Source organism: Vigna angularis, chromosome 11 (genome assembly GCF_016808095.1).
Source record: "Vigna angularis cultivar LongXiaoDou No.4 chromosome 11, ASM1680809v1, whole genome shotgun sequence".
NCBI lineage: Eukaryota > Viridiplantae > Streptophyta > Magnoliopsida > Fabales > Fabaceae > Vigna > Vigna angularis.
Window position 1 is genome coordinate 7,351,113 of NC_068980.1, and position 19,247 is coordinate 7,370,359.

The 19,247-nt window shown below is 29.9% G+C and overlaps 2 protein-coding genes across 2 annotated transcripts; both read left to right on the top strand.

Moving 5' to 3' along the window:
* Positions 1-7,860: 7,860 nt before the first annotated feature.
* Positions 7,861-9,678, top strand: LOC108332885 (uncharacterized). The gene is made up of 3 exons (XM_017568183.2): positions 7,861-8,634; positions 8,735-9,262; positions 9,355-9,678. The coding sequence occupies exons 1-3, from the start codon at positions 7,861-7,863 to the stop codon at positions 9,457-9,459; spliced, it is 1,407 nt and encodes a 468-aa protein (XP_017423672.1). The 3' UTR covers positions 9,460-9,678.
* A 3,078-nt stretch (positions 9,679-12,756) lies between these two features.
* On the top strand, positions 12,757-14,727 carry LOC108333695 (uncharacterized). The gene is made up of 3 exons (XM_017569174.2): positions 12,757-13,573; positions 13,697-14,224; positions 14,336-14,727. The coding sequence occupies exons 1-3, from the start codon at positions 12,794-12,796 to the stop codon at positions 14,438-14,440; spliced, it is 1,413 nt and encodes a 470-aa protein (XP_017424663.1). The 5' UTR covers positions 12,757-12,793; the 3' UTR covers positions 14,441-14,727.
* Positions 14,728-19,247: the final 4,520 nt, after the last annotated feature.

Sequence of the window (19,247 nt, forward strand, 5' to 3'; positions counted from 1 at the left end):
TAATTTAACTAATTTTTCTTTTATTAAAGAAATATTCAACTGCTTTCAAAGGAAATTTGGACAAACCAATTTTCTAGGTTAAATTGAATCTTCATGACAATTGTTCACTAAAATAAAATAATTAAAAATAAAACTGTTAGATATCATGCATTATTAATATCTTTACGCCTTTTTTATCAGTCATATATCACATGTTAGTGATACATGTTTTATGTATTTATTTGTCATGTATTCTTTATTTAAATTAATTTTTTAATTATCACTCATTTTAACCACCACATTTACCATATTTCGACTTTTAAAGTAGGTAAAATTATTGAGTATAGTACATTTATAGTATCTCGACTTATAAATTATGTAAAACTATGATAAAAATTTTAAAAAATGATGAATCATCTTCAATTAAAAACTTTCACTTTAGAATTTTGTTTATCACAATTTTTTTTGAGAGTGTAAGGAGAGGATGTCTACCACCTAATTTGTTCTATACAAAACTTAAGTTGTTGTCGTTGTAGCATATTTATTGTTATAATTGACGGAATGACAAAGATTCATCATGTTCGTTTTCGTAGATTTGCATATATTTGCGTGTTGAATTGAGAGATGAACGAGTGAGAATATCTTTAGTGTGAAAGGAGATTTTAAAGGAATTACAATAGTGAGCATTTTTACTAAACTAATTTCATATGCAGATATTTTTGTGTGGTGATGGTCAGTGGATATGTGTTGGTGAGGAAAGCATGAATTAGCATGGAGAAGATAGTTTGAAGAGTATTCTTCAAAAAAAACAACATAATAATAATAAATAACACATAATAATAATAATAAATAACACATAATAATAATAATAATAATAATAAATACATAATAATAATATTAAAATATAATATTTCAAATATTTTTAACCAAAAAATATTTTATTCATAAATATAATTTTATTACTATAGTAATTTTGGTATTTTTTATTTCTTATTTATTAAAGTTTTTTTAATTCAGATAATTCAAATCCTACACAAACTTTCGTATACTTTACTTTCAAATTTATTAATTTAATTTTACATCAGTTACCTATTAAAAGTATAAGAATTATCTAATTTGGAATTTTTCTCCATTCACACCAAATCTTCTTTAGCGAGCTAAAAATTTATATCACTCTATACTAATTTATAGATAGGATTCTTTTATTTTATTTTATGCACATAATTCATATTTTTATTTTATCCTTATCTTTTAAATAATATTATTTTGAAATTTACTGAATAAAATTATTGTTGAATATAGTGTTTTGAAATTTATAATATAAATTATGTTTTCTTTTTTTTTATCATATTTATAAAGATATATTGAATAAAAAATTATTTTACATATTAATTTAATCAATTTATAAATATTAATAACTTATATATGATACAAATACTTAATATATATATATATATATATATATATATATATATATATATATATATATATATATATATTAAAACAACATTAACTAGTAGATTTACATGATATTAAAGAAATAAAACCATAAAATTAAGCGTTTTTCTATTGAATATAGCTGTATTAGCAATAACACTACAAACATTAAGCATAAGCCTTAGAGAAGATTACTGATCTTTCTATTACAGGATATCATTCAAGAAAAAAGAAGAAGAAGAAGAAGAAGGAAAGATTGAAGTTTTAGAAGAATAGGGAAGGGTTGCTATGCAGTCTTGAACACTTTCGGTTATCAGGAAGATTTCCTGTGACCCAGTTTATATTGGGTGGAAGAACAACTTCTACTGATTCTCCAATGAGATATCTTCGCGAAAGGTTACCACATGTGTTGCACAGAAAACACCTTATATGCCTAAGGGCCAAAAAATTTGCTCCATGAACCTTTCTATCACATCTTCTACACAAGTATGCATCATCAGCTTCACAATACAACGAAGCCTCTAATCCACACAGCTCACAGCTTTTATCTCTTCCTGTTATTACTCTCTCTTTACGTAGGAACCTACTGCAGAAGCCATGTTTCTTTTCTCCTTCTGCGTTACCTTTGCACATTTTTTTAAGCGAGAACAATCAAAGTTGCTTTTTAGGGAAGAAATGGTGTAGCTTGATGCAGATGAATAAAAGGCTTTTATAATAAGTGATCATTCTATGGACTAGTTCAACCAGACAATTACAAGAGTGTCATTCCTACACGTCATCACACGTGTTTATATTTTAACCCATGTGTCTTCTTCTAATTGTGGCTAACGGTCAATTTGGTGATTAAGAAGGGAGAAAGAATTTGTGATTCCACTGGCTTTGACAGAAAGAGGGAGAAAAAACATAAGAAAAAAATAGGCTTAAAGCTTGATTAGATGCTTGAAGGGTTGTTATAAGCCATAATTTGCGTGTGGTGTAGAGTTAACACCTTTAAATTTGTGACCCACCATAATCCATTTGATTGCTTCTATGGCCACTTGAATGGAAACGGATTGACTCACTGTTATTGGTTGAGAAGTTGTGTGGTTTTGTGACATCTTTTGTCTCTCATGGTTGGACCGAAAAACGACATCACAAGTGTGCTTTTTTTGCAAGCACAATAACAGAACACGTCTTTCTCCACGTATTGTTCTTGAACTTGACGTATTAGTCCACATGTATGGTTGAAACCAAACGAGCATCATCTTTTAAAGTTTAAATATAATTAATATTAAAAAATAATTTTAAATCTAACTCAATTCGATTTGTGCAGGAAAGGGTTCAATATATATATTTCTTCACTCATATATTATTACTTCGGTGTCAAATTTTTGTTTTTAATACACTTTATAGATTTATTTTTGATATGATTCCAAAAAGCATTTTATCAAGATATTTTATATATATATATATAAACTTATATTTATATTATATAAAACTTTATTTATATTATAATATTATATTAAGAGGTGAATTTTAAATCTAATTCAATTTTAAAAAAATTAGTCTATAAAATAAAATTTACGTTTATTTATATATTTTAAATTAACTAAAGTAGATGCATTACTCGTAAAAGTTAATGACATATTAAAATAAAATTTACATGTTTGTTGTGAAACCACAAGTTACTAAATAAAATACAATAACATATAATACTATATTTTGGTAGAATAATTAGCTAGATATTTTAGGTACTATATTGTGACTCTCAGAATTAGAATTAGAATTGTACTGTAATGATAATTACTTTGATGAGGACTTTTTTCTGTAAGTGTGACTCAATTCATAAAGTTAGGTTTTATATGCCTAATTTTTCTGCCGCTGGAAAATTCTTCCAAAAGGACAAATTTAGCGGCATGAATTTCGTGCCCCCGTATGTACGTGTGTCGCAAATTTTATGGCTTGAATAATAGTTTAAAATATTGTAATGTTTTTAGTTCTATCGGTTCTATTGCCTATTTCAAGGGTAAACTTATTCAATAAATTTTACGTTGAAAAAGAACAAATAATTTAAACATTCTAATGGTTTGTTCTTTGTGTTTCCTTTCCTTAATTTCAATTATGTTATTAAGAAACAAATTTATTATTTATGTTATTAATACCTATATATAATTGATTTATTTATGCATAAAAATGAAAATAAATATATTTACAAAGATGGAGTAGTGATTTGTTTGAATGTAGCAATTAAAACATTAAACTTTTATTTTATAATAAAAGTTTTGTACGTTACAAAAAGTTAAGAAATATAATTTAATTGATTAGAATTTTGTAGAGAATGGAGCTTTTATATATAAGATGCTTAATAATAGTTAGATCTTAAAAATAATTTTTGAAAAAAAAAATTGTGCATATGATATGAGATGCTTATATCTTCATTCATTTTTATAAACTAACATTTCGTTAAATATTTTAACAATTACAAATTCAAATATATATTAAATAATTTTATATTTTAATATAATAAAAGAGATATGTGATTCTGACTATCAAATTATCAATCAAAAGAGTAATAATATGAGATAAAAGAGAAAAAAGAAAAAAGTATAATAAACAAAATCTTCAAATATATATTTCAGAAAATCAATTTTTGGAGACTTTTATTAGTGAGGTGAATGCTTGAACATTGTTTAATTTCTTTAACCTTTTATTATTGTTTACTAAAGTAATTATAAGGGTAACAGGAGTTAATCTTAAAAAAATTGAGATTAGTGTTTTATAAAATTTGTTTCGATTATGAATTTTGACTGAGTTATAAAATTCAACTAAGTTATACAATTCAACATTATTCTAAATTTTGACTTGGTTATAAAATTTGACTCGGATATAAATTTTAACTCAATTACTTAATTGCATTAGGGATTGATCTTAGAAAAATTAAGGTTGTGTTTATTTGAGTTGAATAATTTGAAAGAGAGTAAATGAATGAATTTGAGAGTAAATTATGTGTTTTTTTTAAGGGATTTGAATATGATGGAAGATAGATTTGAAAATAAAGTTTGTAAAATATTGATTGATGTAATAGATTAAAAAATGTTTTAATAAATAAAAAAATAAAGATGTTCATTATTATTATTATTACTATTAATATTATTACTATTATTATTTATTATTATTATTAATTATTATAACTCTTTCAACCACTAACATGTTACCAGTGATGTGTGAATGAAATGTAATTGCATTCATATCTTAGTTTAGACCATTTGCATACATAATTGCATTAATTGAGTGATTTCATCATGTATTATCTTTGCTTTGGATCATATATTTGGGTTTTGTGTTTTTCTTATAGACAGATGTTTCTAAGTGTTAAAATCACAACTTTGGAATAATTGATGTCCAAGATGTAGAGTTGAAACCAAAGAGTTCCACAACTTAGTTGTCAATTTTTTGACAACCTGTGGATTTTGCTCCAAAATGTAAAGTCGAAACTAGAGAGCTCCACAACTCAGATGTGAAATTTTCCACAACACGTGGATTTGTCTCAAGAGAAATAAAATGCAAACCAACAAGTTCAAAAATTGAGTTGTGACTTTTTCGACAACTTGTGGATTTACTATAGAAGTGCGAAATTGAAACCAGATAAAAGCATAAACAGACTGTGGATTTTTTCATGAGCAAGGAGAGCAGTTACTAACCTCTCATATTACGTGGATTTAAAGAGATTAAAGAAAAAGCAAAAATTGATGACAGTTACTTAAAACGAGTAACCACTCCTAGGGAGTTAGAGAAAAACAATGGGAACTTAACAATTTCGAATAAAACACATATTAGAGAGCACCACATGGATTCTACATTTCTTCTTTTTTTAGTTTCTTGTAAATTTTACATCATGCAAAACTAATTTTCCTTATGTTTAGTTAATTTTAATTATCTTAGTGTTCTATTTATGTTCTAATGTTTATTCTATAAACAGTTTCACAACTGGGAAATTAGAGATTTTTTGTGATTAATTAGTTTGCAATTGAGATAATAATTATTCTTCATAATTTTATTAAATTTTGTATCTGACATAAGGGATTGGGTGTTAGAATTCCATGGATAAATTTTTCTATCTAAGAAATTAGGGATAAACAAGCTCTTGATAAATTAAAGTGAATAATTATAATTCACATGTCAATGTCAATGGAAAGTGATAGGAATTTATATGAAAATGTATAAAATCAAGCACAAAACCAAGCACATTACAAGTTGTACCATCACGTCAATTCTACCAAGCACAGAACCTACAAGCTTCAAAAACTGTGGAATCCATAACATAACTAACTTCATGCATAACAAAATCATACACAAATATCAATAAAACGTAATCATAAGTAGGGATATTTTGATAAAAAAAAAACCCTTTGTCAATCCAAAATCTACTTAGAAGAAACAAGATGGAAGGAGCAGATAATCTCGTAAATCCGTCCTATACATCGCTTACAAATCGCTCAATGCAAACATCTACATCCGTACAAATCCAACTCTCCCAGTATTTTCTAAGAGTAAATTGATGCAAAGAACACATCCTAATATCACTTTTTTACAAAATTTGATTCAATTTAGCATCTTGTTTGGCCAATGGTTGAGTTTAGAAAGAATAAAATCAATGAAAAGACAAAGTAAAAAGATCGACATACAAACATAACCCTTTTACTTGCTTAATTAGTTTCAAAACCAGCCCAAAAGAGGATGCAATCTCATCTTTCAAAGCCTTCTTTACATTGTGTGTTATTCTTTTTCCTTTAGTTCCACTAGTGTTATGATTCGAGACCTTCTATAAAACTGATCAGTTGTTTGACGGATAATCCAACCATTCATAACTAAGAATGATGATTGTGGTGGTACCATCATGATAGATACAAGCTTCTTTATCAATTCAGTCTTAACAATACTTTTAATTGAAATCCAAGTATACATTACGCTGTTAGCAACCACATTGTTTTTTTTTCCATGAAAATACTCTTTCATTTGCAATCAAATTATTTACAAAATCAATCAAATTACTTTTTTTTTCTTAATTTGTGTTTTTAGTAGTATATTAAATAATATTAGGCTTGTAGTGAATTAGCGTAAAAATGAAACTAGTCTCTTTATGAATTAAAATTAAATTGTATTTAAATTAAAGTTATATGACTGTTTTTACAAATTAATTTATATATAACATAATTTTAGTTCATATAAAATACAATAATTATTATAGTTACGTCTCAGATGAAAACTCATTTAAGCGTATTAATAAAGTGTTTTATCATTTTGTTTGTTGTTTAAGTTTTTGATGTATAATACAATAGACATTTTAAATAAATATTACGCACTTTACTAATACAGACTCTTTCAAGATTTATTTAAATTTACAAGTGTATAAAATAAGATTAATTAATAATATTGAACTAAATAAATCTGATACATTTTTTTAGCTTGCATTTCTTGGATTTGACTTGAGTGCAAATAAATTGATTATTTTGGTGTGCCTAAAATTTAATAGTCCAATATGTACTTTTGTCAACTTTAATTCCGTTACATTTTTTGTTTGACATTTAAAGTTTCATCACAGCAATTAAATAAATTACATAATTATTATATTTGAATATTTATATAAATTATTATTGATATTTTAATATATATATATATATATATATATATATATATATATATATATATATATATATATGTATGTATATGTATGTATGTATGTATAAGAGATAATTAATTCTTGTAGAAGGTACACCGGTGAGATAATAAAATAAAGACTTGATTATGCTACGTTCTTGATAAATTAGAGCATTTTTAATTAAGTTCTGTTCAATTTTTTTAGAGTGAGTATTAAATTTTTTTAATATATTAAAATTTTGTTATTTTATTTTTTCATTGATTGATTTACGTGAATATTGTTTACTTTATTTCTACAAGTTAGGAAATATAATGTTATATGATTAATATAAAAATAATATAAGTAATTTTGTTATTCTCATTAAAAACATGTTGAAAAGTCATGTTCTCCAATAAATTTATATATTAGCGACTTTTTGTATGAGTTAAAACAACTTAAATATTTTAATATATATGTGTTCTAATATTAATATACAATATAAATTATTCATTAGAAAAGACTTAAAGACTATTTCTCTTTATTACCATTACTGACCTTTCTTCTTATTTAACATGAATAAAAATATTAAGATTTACTCATTAATTAACCATAATATATTTTTATATTAAGTAAAAAAGTCCATATTTCTTAAGTTTGGGTAAATAATGACATGACGAAGAAAGAAAGAGTTTATTATCTTTTTCACGGTCAGTAAGAAAAAAATCAAAATCAATTAAATCATGGCCTAATAAAGCCTAACTAATTGAAAAAATAAATGTTTCTAACAATATAATAATCTCCATTCGCACATCTACATCTCATTAATCATGGAGTCCTTTCAGAAGCAAATCAAAACCCAAACTCTGATTAAATTAATTTTAGTCTGTTCTTCATTTTTTACCATTTCAATCTGCGTATCAGTGCTAATCCTAGCCAAAACAAAGGTAATAGAACTGAGTTATTCACCACAAGTGTCACAGTCTGATCCTACTACCGTTGATCATCTTGTATTTGGAATTGCCTCAACCGGAAATTCATGGTTTCGGAGGAAGCAATACATAAAGCTATGGTGGAACAGCATACCCAATAAAACCATGAGGGGATGTGTTTTCGTAGATACCCTTCCACATGGAGAAAATGCCAACAACGATGCTTCTCTTCCTCCTCTCTGTGTCTCTCAAGACACTTCCAAGTTTCTCTACACTTACAGGGGTGGTCTACGCTCAGCAATCCGTTTGACACGTATTGTGAAAGAGATCGTGGCACTGAACCATTCTGGTGTTAGATGGTATGTGTTTGGGGATGATGACACCATTTTCTTCCCTCACAATCTGCTCAAAACACTTTCCAAATACGACCACAGGCTTTGGTACTATGTTGGGTCAACCTCAGAGATTTATGATGCCACCCAGGTTTTTGGTTTTGGAATGGCATTCGGTGGAGGTGGTTTTGCCATCAGCTCCTCCCTAGCACAAGTCCTAGCCAAGGTTCTTGATTCATGCATACAAAGGTATCCACATCTGTATGGAAGCGATGCTAGGGTCTACTCTTGCATAACTGAACTAGGTGTCGGATTAACACATGAACCAGGTTTTCATCAGGTAACAACTAGGTTGAAATGCTAAATGTTGTTGGTGATTTTCTTTTCTTCTTTGTGCTTCTGATTAGTCCTCTATTTATGTGATTATGGAATTGGATTAGGTCGATTTGCGGGGAAATATCTTTGGCCTTTTGGCTTCTCATCCGTTAACTCCCTTATTGTCCTTACATCACCCAGATCACACTGATCCTATCTTCCCCAACATGCCAACCAAAAAATCACTGCAACGTTTATTCGAAGCTGTTCATGTCGATTCCGAGAGGATCCTGCAACAAACGGTTTGTTACGAAAAGAGGTTGTCATGGACAATTTCAGTTTCATGGGGCTATGCTGTTCAAGTGTTCCAGAACAACATGGTTTTGCCAGAGGTTTTGAGAGTGGAGAAAACATTCAGACAATGGTTGCCAGGAAATGTTTTTAAAGGAATATATAATTTCAACACAAGAGAATTTCACCATGACCCATGTAAAAGACCCACCATTTTCTACCAAGATGAAGTGTCTTCTGCCAAATATGGTAGCATAAGCAGTTACAAGAGACATTTTCAAAATTGTTCATACAATTCATCAATGAGTAAACTGGAAGTGATCAAAGTGGTGACAAATGAGTTACACCATGACAGCAAACAGGTAAATAAAATCAGGAACATGATTTTATATTGATTCGTAATATATAATTAATATTACTAATTATAAAGTGTTATTTTTTAATTAAACTGCAGACCCGAAGACGGCGGTGTTGTGATGTGTTGCCCTCTAATGCTGGTAACTTGATGGAAATTGCAATCAGAGAGTGCAATTATGAAGAACTGATTTTTATGAACTGACAGAACAAGTATATATGAAATCTATTTTTCTACCTAACAAATGTTTGAGTTTGAAGAATGCAATGGACGGTGTAAGGGAATTTTATCTAGAGTTTTTGAATTCGTATATTGCTAACAGTTGTATGAATGAATAATTTCGATTCAACCTAAACTTGGAAAAACAAATAAAATGGGACGTGCATCTTAACTAAAAAATAACCTTTTTATGTGTACGTTCAACAGCAGCATTTGATGCCATTTATGACAATTCTGAGATATTTTCTACTTTCATCTGTAGGATACGTGAAATAGCTAGCTGGTTACTCCAAGATGCAATGTTTTAATACCGGTCAACTGCACAATTTCTTATAAGAATTAGGTCATTTCAGTCAATTTTTTAGTCACAACAAATTTTTGAATAGAAAAAGAAGTTAAATTTTATCGACATCTCAAATTTTGAATCACACAACAATTTTTAACTAATCCAAATACTTGTTTTATCCTGTCCGTTAAATATTTTTTAAAATTCAAGAATTACTATTAGTGTAATTTTGTCAAAAATAAAATTAATAAAGCCTAGTAAAAGATGACGGCTATCTTATCTATTTTATTTAAATCATATTTTTAAAACTCAATAATTGGATAATATATAATTTTATTAAAGATAAAAAAAATCATCTAAATATAAATAATATCATTATTTTTTTTCTTATCTACTTTAATAAAATGTTAAATTCAAACAATACTATATATTAAATACTGTAGTTTTATTATAGGTGTACGACATAATGCGTGAAAAATATGACATTCACTTTGATTATTTTTTTTTTCACATCTACTGCAGTAGATAACAATCATAGAACTTGATCTAGAGTGAAATCGAACAATATGAAATGGGAGATCTTAACCCAAACCTTGATTTTCAAAGAAATCAAATCCAAAGTCTATCTAAAGTTTAAGCGCTATAGATAAGCACTCTAAAGTCTAACATATGATATGGCTCGATCCAAGACCAAAATTAGTTTCAAATTCTAAGAATAAAGTATAAGTGTAAATTTGGTGTACCAATTCTTTAATTTACTTAGAAATAAACAAGATGTTAAGATATCATCTTTATTCAAATATTCTATTCTAACATTAACTTTTAAATATATTAAAGTAAATTATAACAAGTTAATTTACTTTAATTTAAAGTTAATGTTATATTCTTTATGTAAATTAACTTGTTATCTTAAAATTAATTTGAAATATATGGAAACAATTACAAAGCTAGGACTCTAAGAATCTAAACACTTACAACTTTTAACTTTAAACCAAAAACAAATAAAAAAATTACAGAAATTATTAAAAAAGATGAAAGATCCATTATTAATTTAAGAAAGATTATGAATGAAAGCATTAATATAACATACACATTTTGATTACAGTTAAAATAAACCATTTATGTCCCGAAGTAGTCATAATGCAATTTTTAAATTGAAGTAGTCGTAAAGTTTTTGTTGTTTTTATCATTTTTTTACTTTAGCCAAATTTCTTCATTTTTTTTTCATGATATATTAAGATTGATTTTACTGGAGTTGATTATTTGTTATTCTTATCAAACTTTAACTAATTTATTTACACATATCAATGAGGTCTTAATTTATATGTAACTACACTAAGATACCTAAAGATATTCCAAGAAAATTTATGTAACTACAAATAACTTTTTAAGACTTTTAATTGTCAAAATCGATAAATTTAAATGTTACAAATCCTTATTCAAATTAATTATTTAAACACAATAATTGTATAAAAATTTGAAATTAAATTTAAAATATGGATATAAATATACACGTATCAATGTTCTACGACAAATTTTGAAGGTACGAACATTCCTGATATTCAACATCGAAACATTAGCTTTTTTATTAAAAAAGAGTCTCACTGCCATTGAAATTTTCAGTTAGGCATCTGCTACCTTCGCTATTAAATTTTAATTAATATATTATATATCAAACAGTTAATATTAAGGAAAGGAAGGTCAAAGATTGAAGTTAAAGTGAAGAAAGTTGACTGAAATTCCTTATCTTTCTTATCACATCTAAAGAACTAGTTTACTTTGATAAAGTTTCTATAAAAGGAGGTAAGCAATTCTGTAACCAGGGCCTCCCAAATTAATTTAGGAGGTCCACGTTTTCTGCTTCCATCCTCACATTTCAAAAATGTCCTTCTTCAATAAATTTCAAAATCTAATAAAAGTTTTGAATTTTTCTTAAACAAATTTCAAAATTTATTTTCAAAAGATTTCTTAACAATTTCAAAATTGGTTGAAAAATATTTTTTTAAGGAATTTCAAAATATGTTGAAGGACCTTTTGAAAACTTCAAGGAATTTCAAAATTTATTGAAAGCTTAACAATTTTTTCAATAAATTTTAAGTTTTTAACGATTTCAAAATTCGTTGAAGAAAAGAAGTGGATATAGAATTTTTTGAAATATAAAAAATTGTTTTAAAATTTTTAAAATATATAATGGTATAGGAAGAATTAAATGTGGAGTGATGTAGGAAGTAACTTCTTAATTTAATCATATTTAATTAAAATTTGATGCCGCTAGAATTGTCTTGACAGCAAAGATGAAAAGATTGAGTAAGGATCATATAGATGAAAAGAAAAGTAATGATATTAATTTTTGGTGCATCTTTATTGATATATTTTTAAATTATACTGTATTGTAGTTTACTATCTTTATTATCTTTTTATTCAGACTTTGTCTTTTCTTATCACAAAATTGTATCAGTTTTGTTCTGGCTTTTACGGATTTAAAATAAGCCAATTTATGTATGTGCAGTCCAATAAAAAAATTACTCGAATAGCCAGTAATCAAAGACTTGATTAGGATTGCAAGATCAGCATCCATATTTCTATGCTTCTAATAATTCTAAGCAACTAGAATTACTCCAAAATGGAGCTTTCATTGAGAAAATTTCAAAAAACAACTTCCCTTTGGGGAGGAAAGGGAAAATCTGGGCTTGCAATCTAAGAAAAGGTGGTGAATGTGACGTAACAATCACGGTGTTATGTGCATTCAAATGCATTAATTGAAGGAGGAGTACGGCGCAAGGATTGAAAAAGTAGCCATCCCCAATGGTTGACTTCAATCTATTCACCTTCTTACAAACCAATCCCATGGAATACACATGGAGAGAAGTAGTATTAAAACTTTATTTCCATTTTTCAAGTTTTCTTATAATATTCAGCGATTATGGTGTAACGCTTTGTTTAGTTAAATATTAAATAATTCAAACTTTTATCTATGAAATAATGCTACTTTTCTCTGCATCAGCACAACTTCATCTAGCTCCCTCCTTAATCATGAAAAGGTCACTTCTCAGTCCTATCAAAACCAAACCTACTCTGATGAAATTCATTTTAGTCTTCTCTTCAGTTTTTGTCATTTCTCTCTGTGTATCCATGTTACTATTAGCCACACCAAAGATAATAGACGTGCATTCTTCACTACAATATGTGTATGAACCTACCACTGTTGATCAACTTGTGTTTGGAATTGCTTCAAGTGGGAATTCCTGGCCTAAGAGAAAGGAATACAGCAGGATGTGGTGGAATTTGAATCCCAATAAAACAATGAGAGGATGTGTTTTCGTAGATACCCTCCCACATGAAGAAAATCTCAACAATGATGCTTCTCTTCCTCCCCTTTGTGTCTCTGAAGACACTTCCCAGTTTCTCTACACTTACAAGCCTGGAGGTCTAAGATCAGCAATCCGTGTGGCACGTGTTGTGAAAGAGACTGTGGCATTGAACCATTCTGGTGTCAGATGGTATGTGTTTGGGGATGATGACACCATTTTCTTCCCTCACAATCTGCTCAAAACTCTTTCCAAATATGATCACAGGCTTTGGTACTATGTTGGGTCCTACTCAGAGATTTATGAGGGCACTCAGGTTTTTGGTTTTGGAATGGCCTTTGGTGGAGGTGGTTTTGCCATCAGTTCCTCCCTGGCACAAGTCCTAGCCAAGGTTCTTGATTCATGCATACAAAGGTATCCACATCTGTATGGAAGCGATGCTAGGGTCTACTCTTGCATAACTGAACTAGGTGTGGGACTAACACATGAACCAGGTTTTCATCAGGTAACAACTAGGTTCAAATGCTATATTGAACTCTACATTGAACTGCTAAATATTGTTGGTGATTTTGTTTTCTTCATCGTGCTTCTAATTAGTCCTCCATATGTGATTATGGAATTGGATTAGGTCGATTTGCGGGGAAATATCTTTGGCCTTTTGGCTTCTCATCCGTTAACTCCCTTATTGTCCTTACATCACCCAGATCACACTGATCCTATCTTTCCCAACATGTCAACCAAAAAATCACTGCAACATTTATTTGAAGCTGTTCGTGTCGATTCCGAGAGGATCCTGCAACAAACAGTTTGTTACGAGAAGAGGTTGTCATGGACAATTTCAGTTTCATGGGGCTATGCTGTTCAAGTGTTCCAGAACAACATGGTTTTGCCAGAGGTTGTGAGAGTGGAGAAAACATTCAAACAGTGGAAGGAAGGAAATGTTTTGTTAGGAACATATACTTTCAACACAAGAGAACTTCACCCTGACCCTTGTAAAAGACCCACCATTTTCTATCTAGATAAAGTGTCTTCTGGCAAAGATGGCATCACAAGCACTTACAGGAAACATTATCAAAATTGCACATACAAGGGACCAATGCAGAAATTGAATGTGATCAAAGTTGCTACAAATAAGTTATACATTGACAACAAACAGGTAAGCTATATATTGAACACTTGCATTTCCTTTTCTTCAGATTTGGTCTATCAATTACATCGGTGATACTGATAGTATATTTCATTAACTATTTTTTTGCATAAGTTGCAGACTCCGAGAAGGCACTGTTGTAATGTGTTGCCTTCTAATGCTGGTGACTTAATGGAAGTTGCAATCAGAGAATGCAGATATGAAGAGCTGATTTACATGCACTGACTGACATTAAATTATTGAAGAATGTTACTTACAGAGAAAGCAAAGCAAGAGATTGCGTAAGGAAATTTGCAATCTAGAATTGAAACTTTCATGCTTGCTTACAAAGCTTTTACTGAAGTTGTAACGATTCAAACTAATTCAATGTAGTGCCTCTCAGCATAATTTTGTTTTAAAGAGTTCGTCTATCAGATAGGTTCAACATCAACCATGCAGGTCAACCATAAAAACACCAACAATGTAGTTTTAGGAGTTTTCCCTTCCAAGAGTGTTTTTTGAGGATATTTTTTCCATTTCTTTTAATCAATAACATTTTCATCTTTATTTCTAAAGTTAAGTTTCAATTCTTTTTTAAATAATCAGTAATTAAGAATAATTCGTATCACTATATAATATAATATTTGATTTGATTTATGTGTAATTGTTTTTTTTTCTTAAAATCATTTTTTGATTGATAGAGATAAGAAAGTAAAGTATGATTAAATTGTCCTTGACGTTCCAATTGTAAGAAGATGAAGATGGAGTTGCAGAGATGTGACTAGCGTAGGAATAAAATGGGAAATAAATTTTTTACAGAAGTGCAGTAAGAAAAAGAGGAGCTGCAGGAAGAAGCAACCCAAGAAGATTCAACCGATTAAACATATTCGATTAGCTTATAAGTAAGATGCGGTTGGGCTTTAAAAAACATGACCCAATTGATTTAAGCCATTTAAGTCCAGGTGTTTCACCATCCACCTCCAAAGCATTTTACTGTGCATCTTCAATTTTCTAAAATACTCCTAATTTATTAGGTGGTTATTTATTAATTTTATTTTTATTGACTATTTCTCTCTCCAGCATTAATTACACTTTCATTTTCTCTCTATCACCAAACATACATCCATCCACACTCTTTCGTTTATATTTGTTATATATTTAATTATTGTTATATTAGTTTATAACTATTTTTAAATTTATGTATGGGTTTATAATGTAATTATATAATTTTTAATTGATATAAATTTAATTGTATGAATTTATTAAAATTAATAAAACTAATTTAGAATATAAAAAACTAAAGATGTACTTATTATCGGTATGAGAATCCGATTATACGAGTATCTGCAGTGAAAATTCAATACTTTTATTCTCGGATGTCCATATCCGATTTAGGTTTAATATTTTACACAAATTTTTTATTATATTATGTAACATCCCAAAAATACAGCAATAAACTATATCATAGAATAATTACATTAATTAAAATATCGGTTCAGTCTTACACTAAAGAAAACGTTCCGTTCTGGCCGAACGACAATTACAGTAAGAGTTCAAAATTTAACTATACAACAATACCAAACTGACCGAACGGTTTACAAAAGAGATTATCGAACGGTCATTACTATCAAAAGGAAAGGTGATCAAACGATACCTTACACTAACTAGACTATACTACTAACCGAACGTACTACTGTTCGGCCTTAACTTCAACGTCAACGATGTTTTTTTCCTCCAAATTTCCTTCTTCCAACGCATCTTCCAATAGCGCGTCCGCTTCTGCTCACATCCACATGGATGACCATTGCAACAACAAGACGAACGTACAAAGACAAGACAACACAATAAAATACAGGGTAAGCTTATGTAATTTAACTTCATACATCAACATACATTTCAAACAATCCAACAAAACAAGGTATATTTCATCAAACATATCATTCAAAGCCTATTACAAGACTGACTGTCCGGACGGTATGAAATCTGTGTAGCTACAGGCGTTCGTGCACCCGGGTGATGTAGTAACTGGAATACACTCATCAGCTGCCACCCGAGGTTAGTCCTATTCATCCAAAGTACTCCTAAGGACGGGACCTCCTGTCGTTCCCACGCATGACCTACCCTCCTCTACGTGAAGACGAGTACTCACGGAACATCAGGATGAACAGCCAGCTTAGCATGCCCGCAGTCATACTTTACCAATTCAAATAACCATACATGAGTCGTTCCTCCCCGGAACGCTCGTCCATAAACCACAACCTTTCCATATCCCACTTTCTTCATCTTTCACTAATACATATCTCATTTAATCACTTCGTACAAAGATTCATGAGGTTTTCAAATAACGAACGTTCAACCGAACTTAAAACCGGGCCGAACACATAGAGCGAGACCGAGAGACCTTCAACTTTGAGAATGGATTTAGACCAAGGGTTGACATCAGATTTTAAGAAAGATAGCGAGCGCAATAATATATTCCAAGAAACAAATGGAACGAACGTCGATTTCAACGTTGAGCCAGTTAGAGGAACCGACTCTTGAGAACTCTTTCTGAACATCAAAAGACCAGACTAAGAACGAATACTCCAGAGTGAAACCAATGAATAATAATATTTCAAGGCACGAAGAATAATACTTAGAATTATCTCATCGGAAGAAACCGAACGCTTGTGACTACTCAGTTTAGTGGAGTTTAGTATCAAGAATCCAAGTTACAGTCAAAGACTAGATACTATAGTGAGCGTACCCTAGAGGGCTTGAACGAACGCTCATATAAAGAATTTATCTTAAGGAGATAGAATGAGTGCCAGGTGTGAGACCAAACACTTACTTAGGACGAACACTTGGTATAAGACCAGGTGCTACTAACGGATATAAAAGAAGATGGATAATTATGCCAAGACACTATTGAAGTATTATTTAAGAATACTAAAATATTTTCATAGCAGGATATAAAGACTGAACTGTGCTTGGCCGAACGCTCAAGCACCGAAGTTCGAAGTGTAGGCGCTTGTCCTCCACTAGGATTCTTCCCAAATGAAAGAATCCACTACTAACCAAATTTACTATGAAATCGAACGGTTAATGACCGTTCAATAACGAACGTTACTTTCTTAGGGGAAAATTTCTTATCAGAATTAATACTATTCAAATTCAATTCTTAACATATAGTTTCACACCTTTATACTTTCATACCATAATCAATGTTTCATATCTCATGTCACCAAATCATAGAATTTTCATACATTTCATGCATTATAACATAGCACAATCATTTTTCATATCAAATCAAGTCAACGAACGTTCATGCAATACATAGTCATATGAATTAAATTAATAAGCTTCCTTTACCTCTAACGCGAACGAGCGTACTAAATATAGGATGCGGTTTGTCTGACTATAATTCCTTCTACCCTCAACGCTTAATCAACTCTTCAAACTAAAATAAATAACAGACAAACCAGAATTTGCTCAGGCAAGAAGACAGCATGCAACCAAAACTTGAGTGGCATGTATCAGAGAACGAACGGCTAGAATAAGAGTGAACTTACCAGTTCAGAACTTGAAATGGTTCGGTTTAAAATGAAGCTCAGGACGCCGGTGATGCTTCTATTGTGCCTGAATGATGATCGGAGGAGTAAAAAGGTGAGTTTTGGTAGAGAGAAGTTAGAATTTCTACTGAGAAGGAGGAGAAAATGAAAAGTTTCAGAGTTTGGGAAGGAGGGTGCATGCAGAGGAGAGTGTGACGGAAGTTTCAGAAACAATCATTTTCTTCCCACGTCCAAGCGAGCGTCCGCTCTACTGCCGACACCTGTCTTCCACTATCTGATTTCAGAATCCTAGTTACTTGACACCTGGCGTCCGCGCAGAGGGTTTTGGGTGCGTTTTAAATGACTCTGACAGGGGTTTTCGGTGCGTTTTAATGAGGCATGACATATTACTTATATAATTATTTTATTAGTTTATAATTATATTTAAAATTATAAATCAAATTTTTATGAATTTATAATTTAATTAAATAATATATAATTGTTAAAAAATAATTTTTATGAATTTTTTATATTTAATATAAATATTTAAAAAAAATTTAAGTTGTGAAGATTTGTATTGGATATAAAAATCCGATAAAGGTGTGGTCGGATGTTAATATTCGATGGAAGAGGAATCAGACATGGAGATCCAATTTATGTTTTGCGCTTAATTTTTTTTTCATTTATAAAACGGATAACAATAAATATGAAAAACTTTGGAAAGGAATACAATCACATATAAAACTAATATATTTACACTTATACTAGAGCTCAACGATGCAACTTTAAATAATCAGTTTGCACACATCATATCGGGACATAAGCAATAACCATGAAAAAGTAGACAAAAGCAACTGACGGTGGGGAAAGGAGAAAAATTAAATACATAGGATAAAACAGTTTCTAAAAAATGAGCAACACAAGTGCCACTTGCTCAAAAGGTCAATGAATCTCAAAATGTGAAAAGGTCAATGAATCTTAATGAATGCATCACATTCCTGAAGTTGTGGTTGCAGTGCGAAGAAGCTTTGCTCTATGTACGAGAATAGAGAGACGAAGACGAAAGCAAAAGAAGAGGGAAGTGCACGACTGTGTGCTTGTGTATGTTGCTTGTATGTGCTGCTGGACAAAGGAAGAGGAAAGGTAAAGGGAGAGGGAACCGCGAGTGGGGTGGTCTGTGTATGGAAGAATGGAGAGACGAAGAAAGCCAAAAAAAATGAGATGCGATGGATATTTGAAATGCGAAAGAGAGAAGTATGAGGGAAAGTATACTTGTGCACACAGACAACCATCAAAAAATCTTTGACCACTTCTGTTTTTTTTTTTTTAAATATTAAAACCTTCTTAATTACATGGTAATAAAAGCATTTTATAAAACTTTGGAAGTGTAGGATGAATGAGTTGGAGGTGCAGGATGAAACACCCTTTAAGTTTACTCATTTAATCCTTAGACCCAAACTAGTTCAGATTGCACTGATGGTGAACTTCAGGTCAATCCTTTGTCAAAAAAATAATTAACTAAA

Excerpts from the sequence above, each read along its gene's own strand:
- LOC108332885 (XM_017568183.2), top strand. The coding sequence starts at position 7,861 with ATGGAGTCCTTTCAGAAGCAAATCAAAACCCAAACTCTGATTAAATTA. Across the intron at positions 8,635-8,734 it reads ATGAACCAGGTTTTCATCAG|GTCGATTTGCGGGGAAATAT; the intron begins GTAACAACTAGG and ends GAATTGGATTAG. Across the intron at positions 9,263-9,354 it reads TACACCATGACAGCAAACAG|ACCCGAAGACGGCGGTGTTG; the intron begins GTAAATAAAATC and ends ATTAAACTGCAG.
- LOC108333695 (XM_017569174.2), top strand. The coding sequence starts at position 12,794 with ATGAAAAGGTCACTTCTCAGTCCTATCAAAACCAAACCTACTCTGATG. Across the intron at positions 13,574-13,696 it reads ATGAACCAGGTTTTCATCAG|GTCGATTTGCGGGGAAATAT; the intron begins GTAACAACTAGG and ends GAATTGGATTAG. Across the intron at positions 14,225-14,335 it reads TATACATTGACAACAAACAG|ACTCCGAGAAGGCACTGTTG; the intron begins GTAAGCTATATA and ends CATAAGTTGCAG.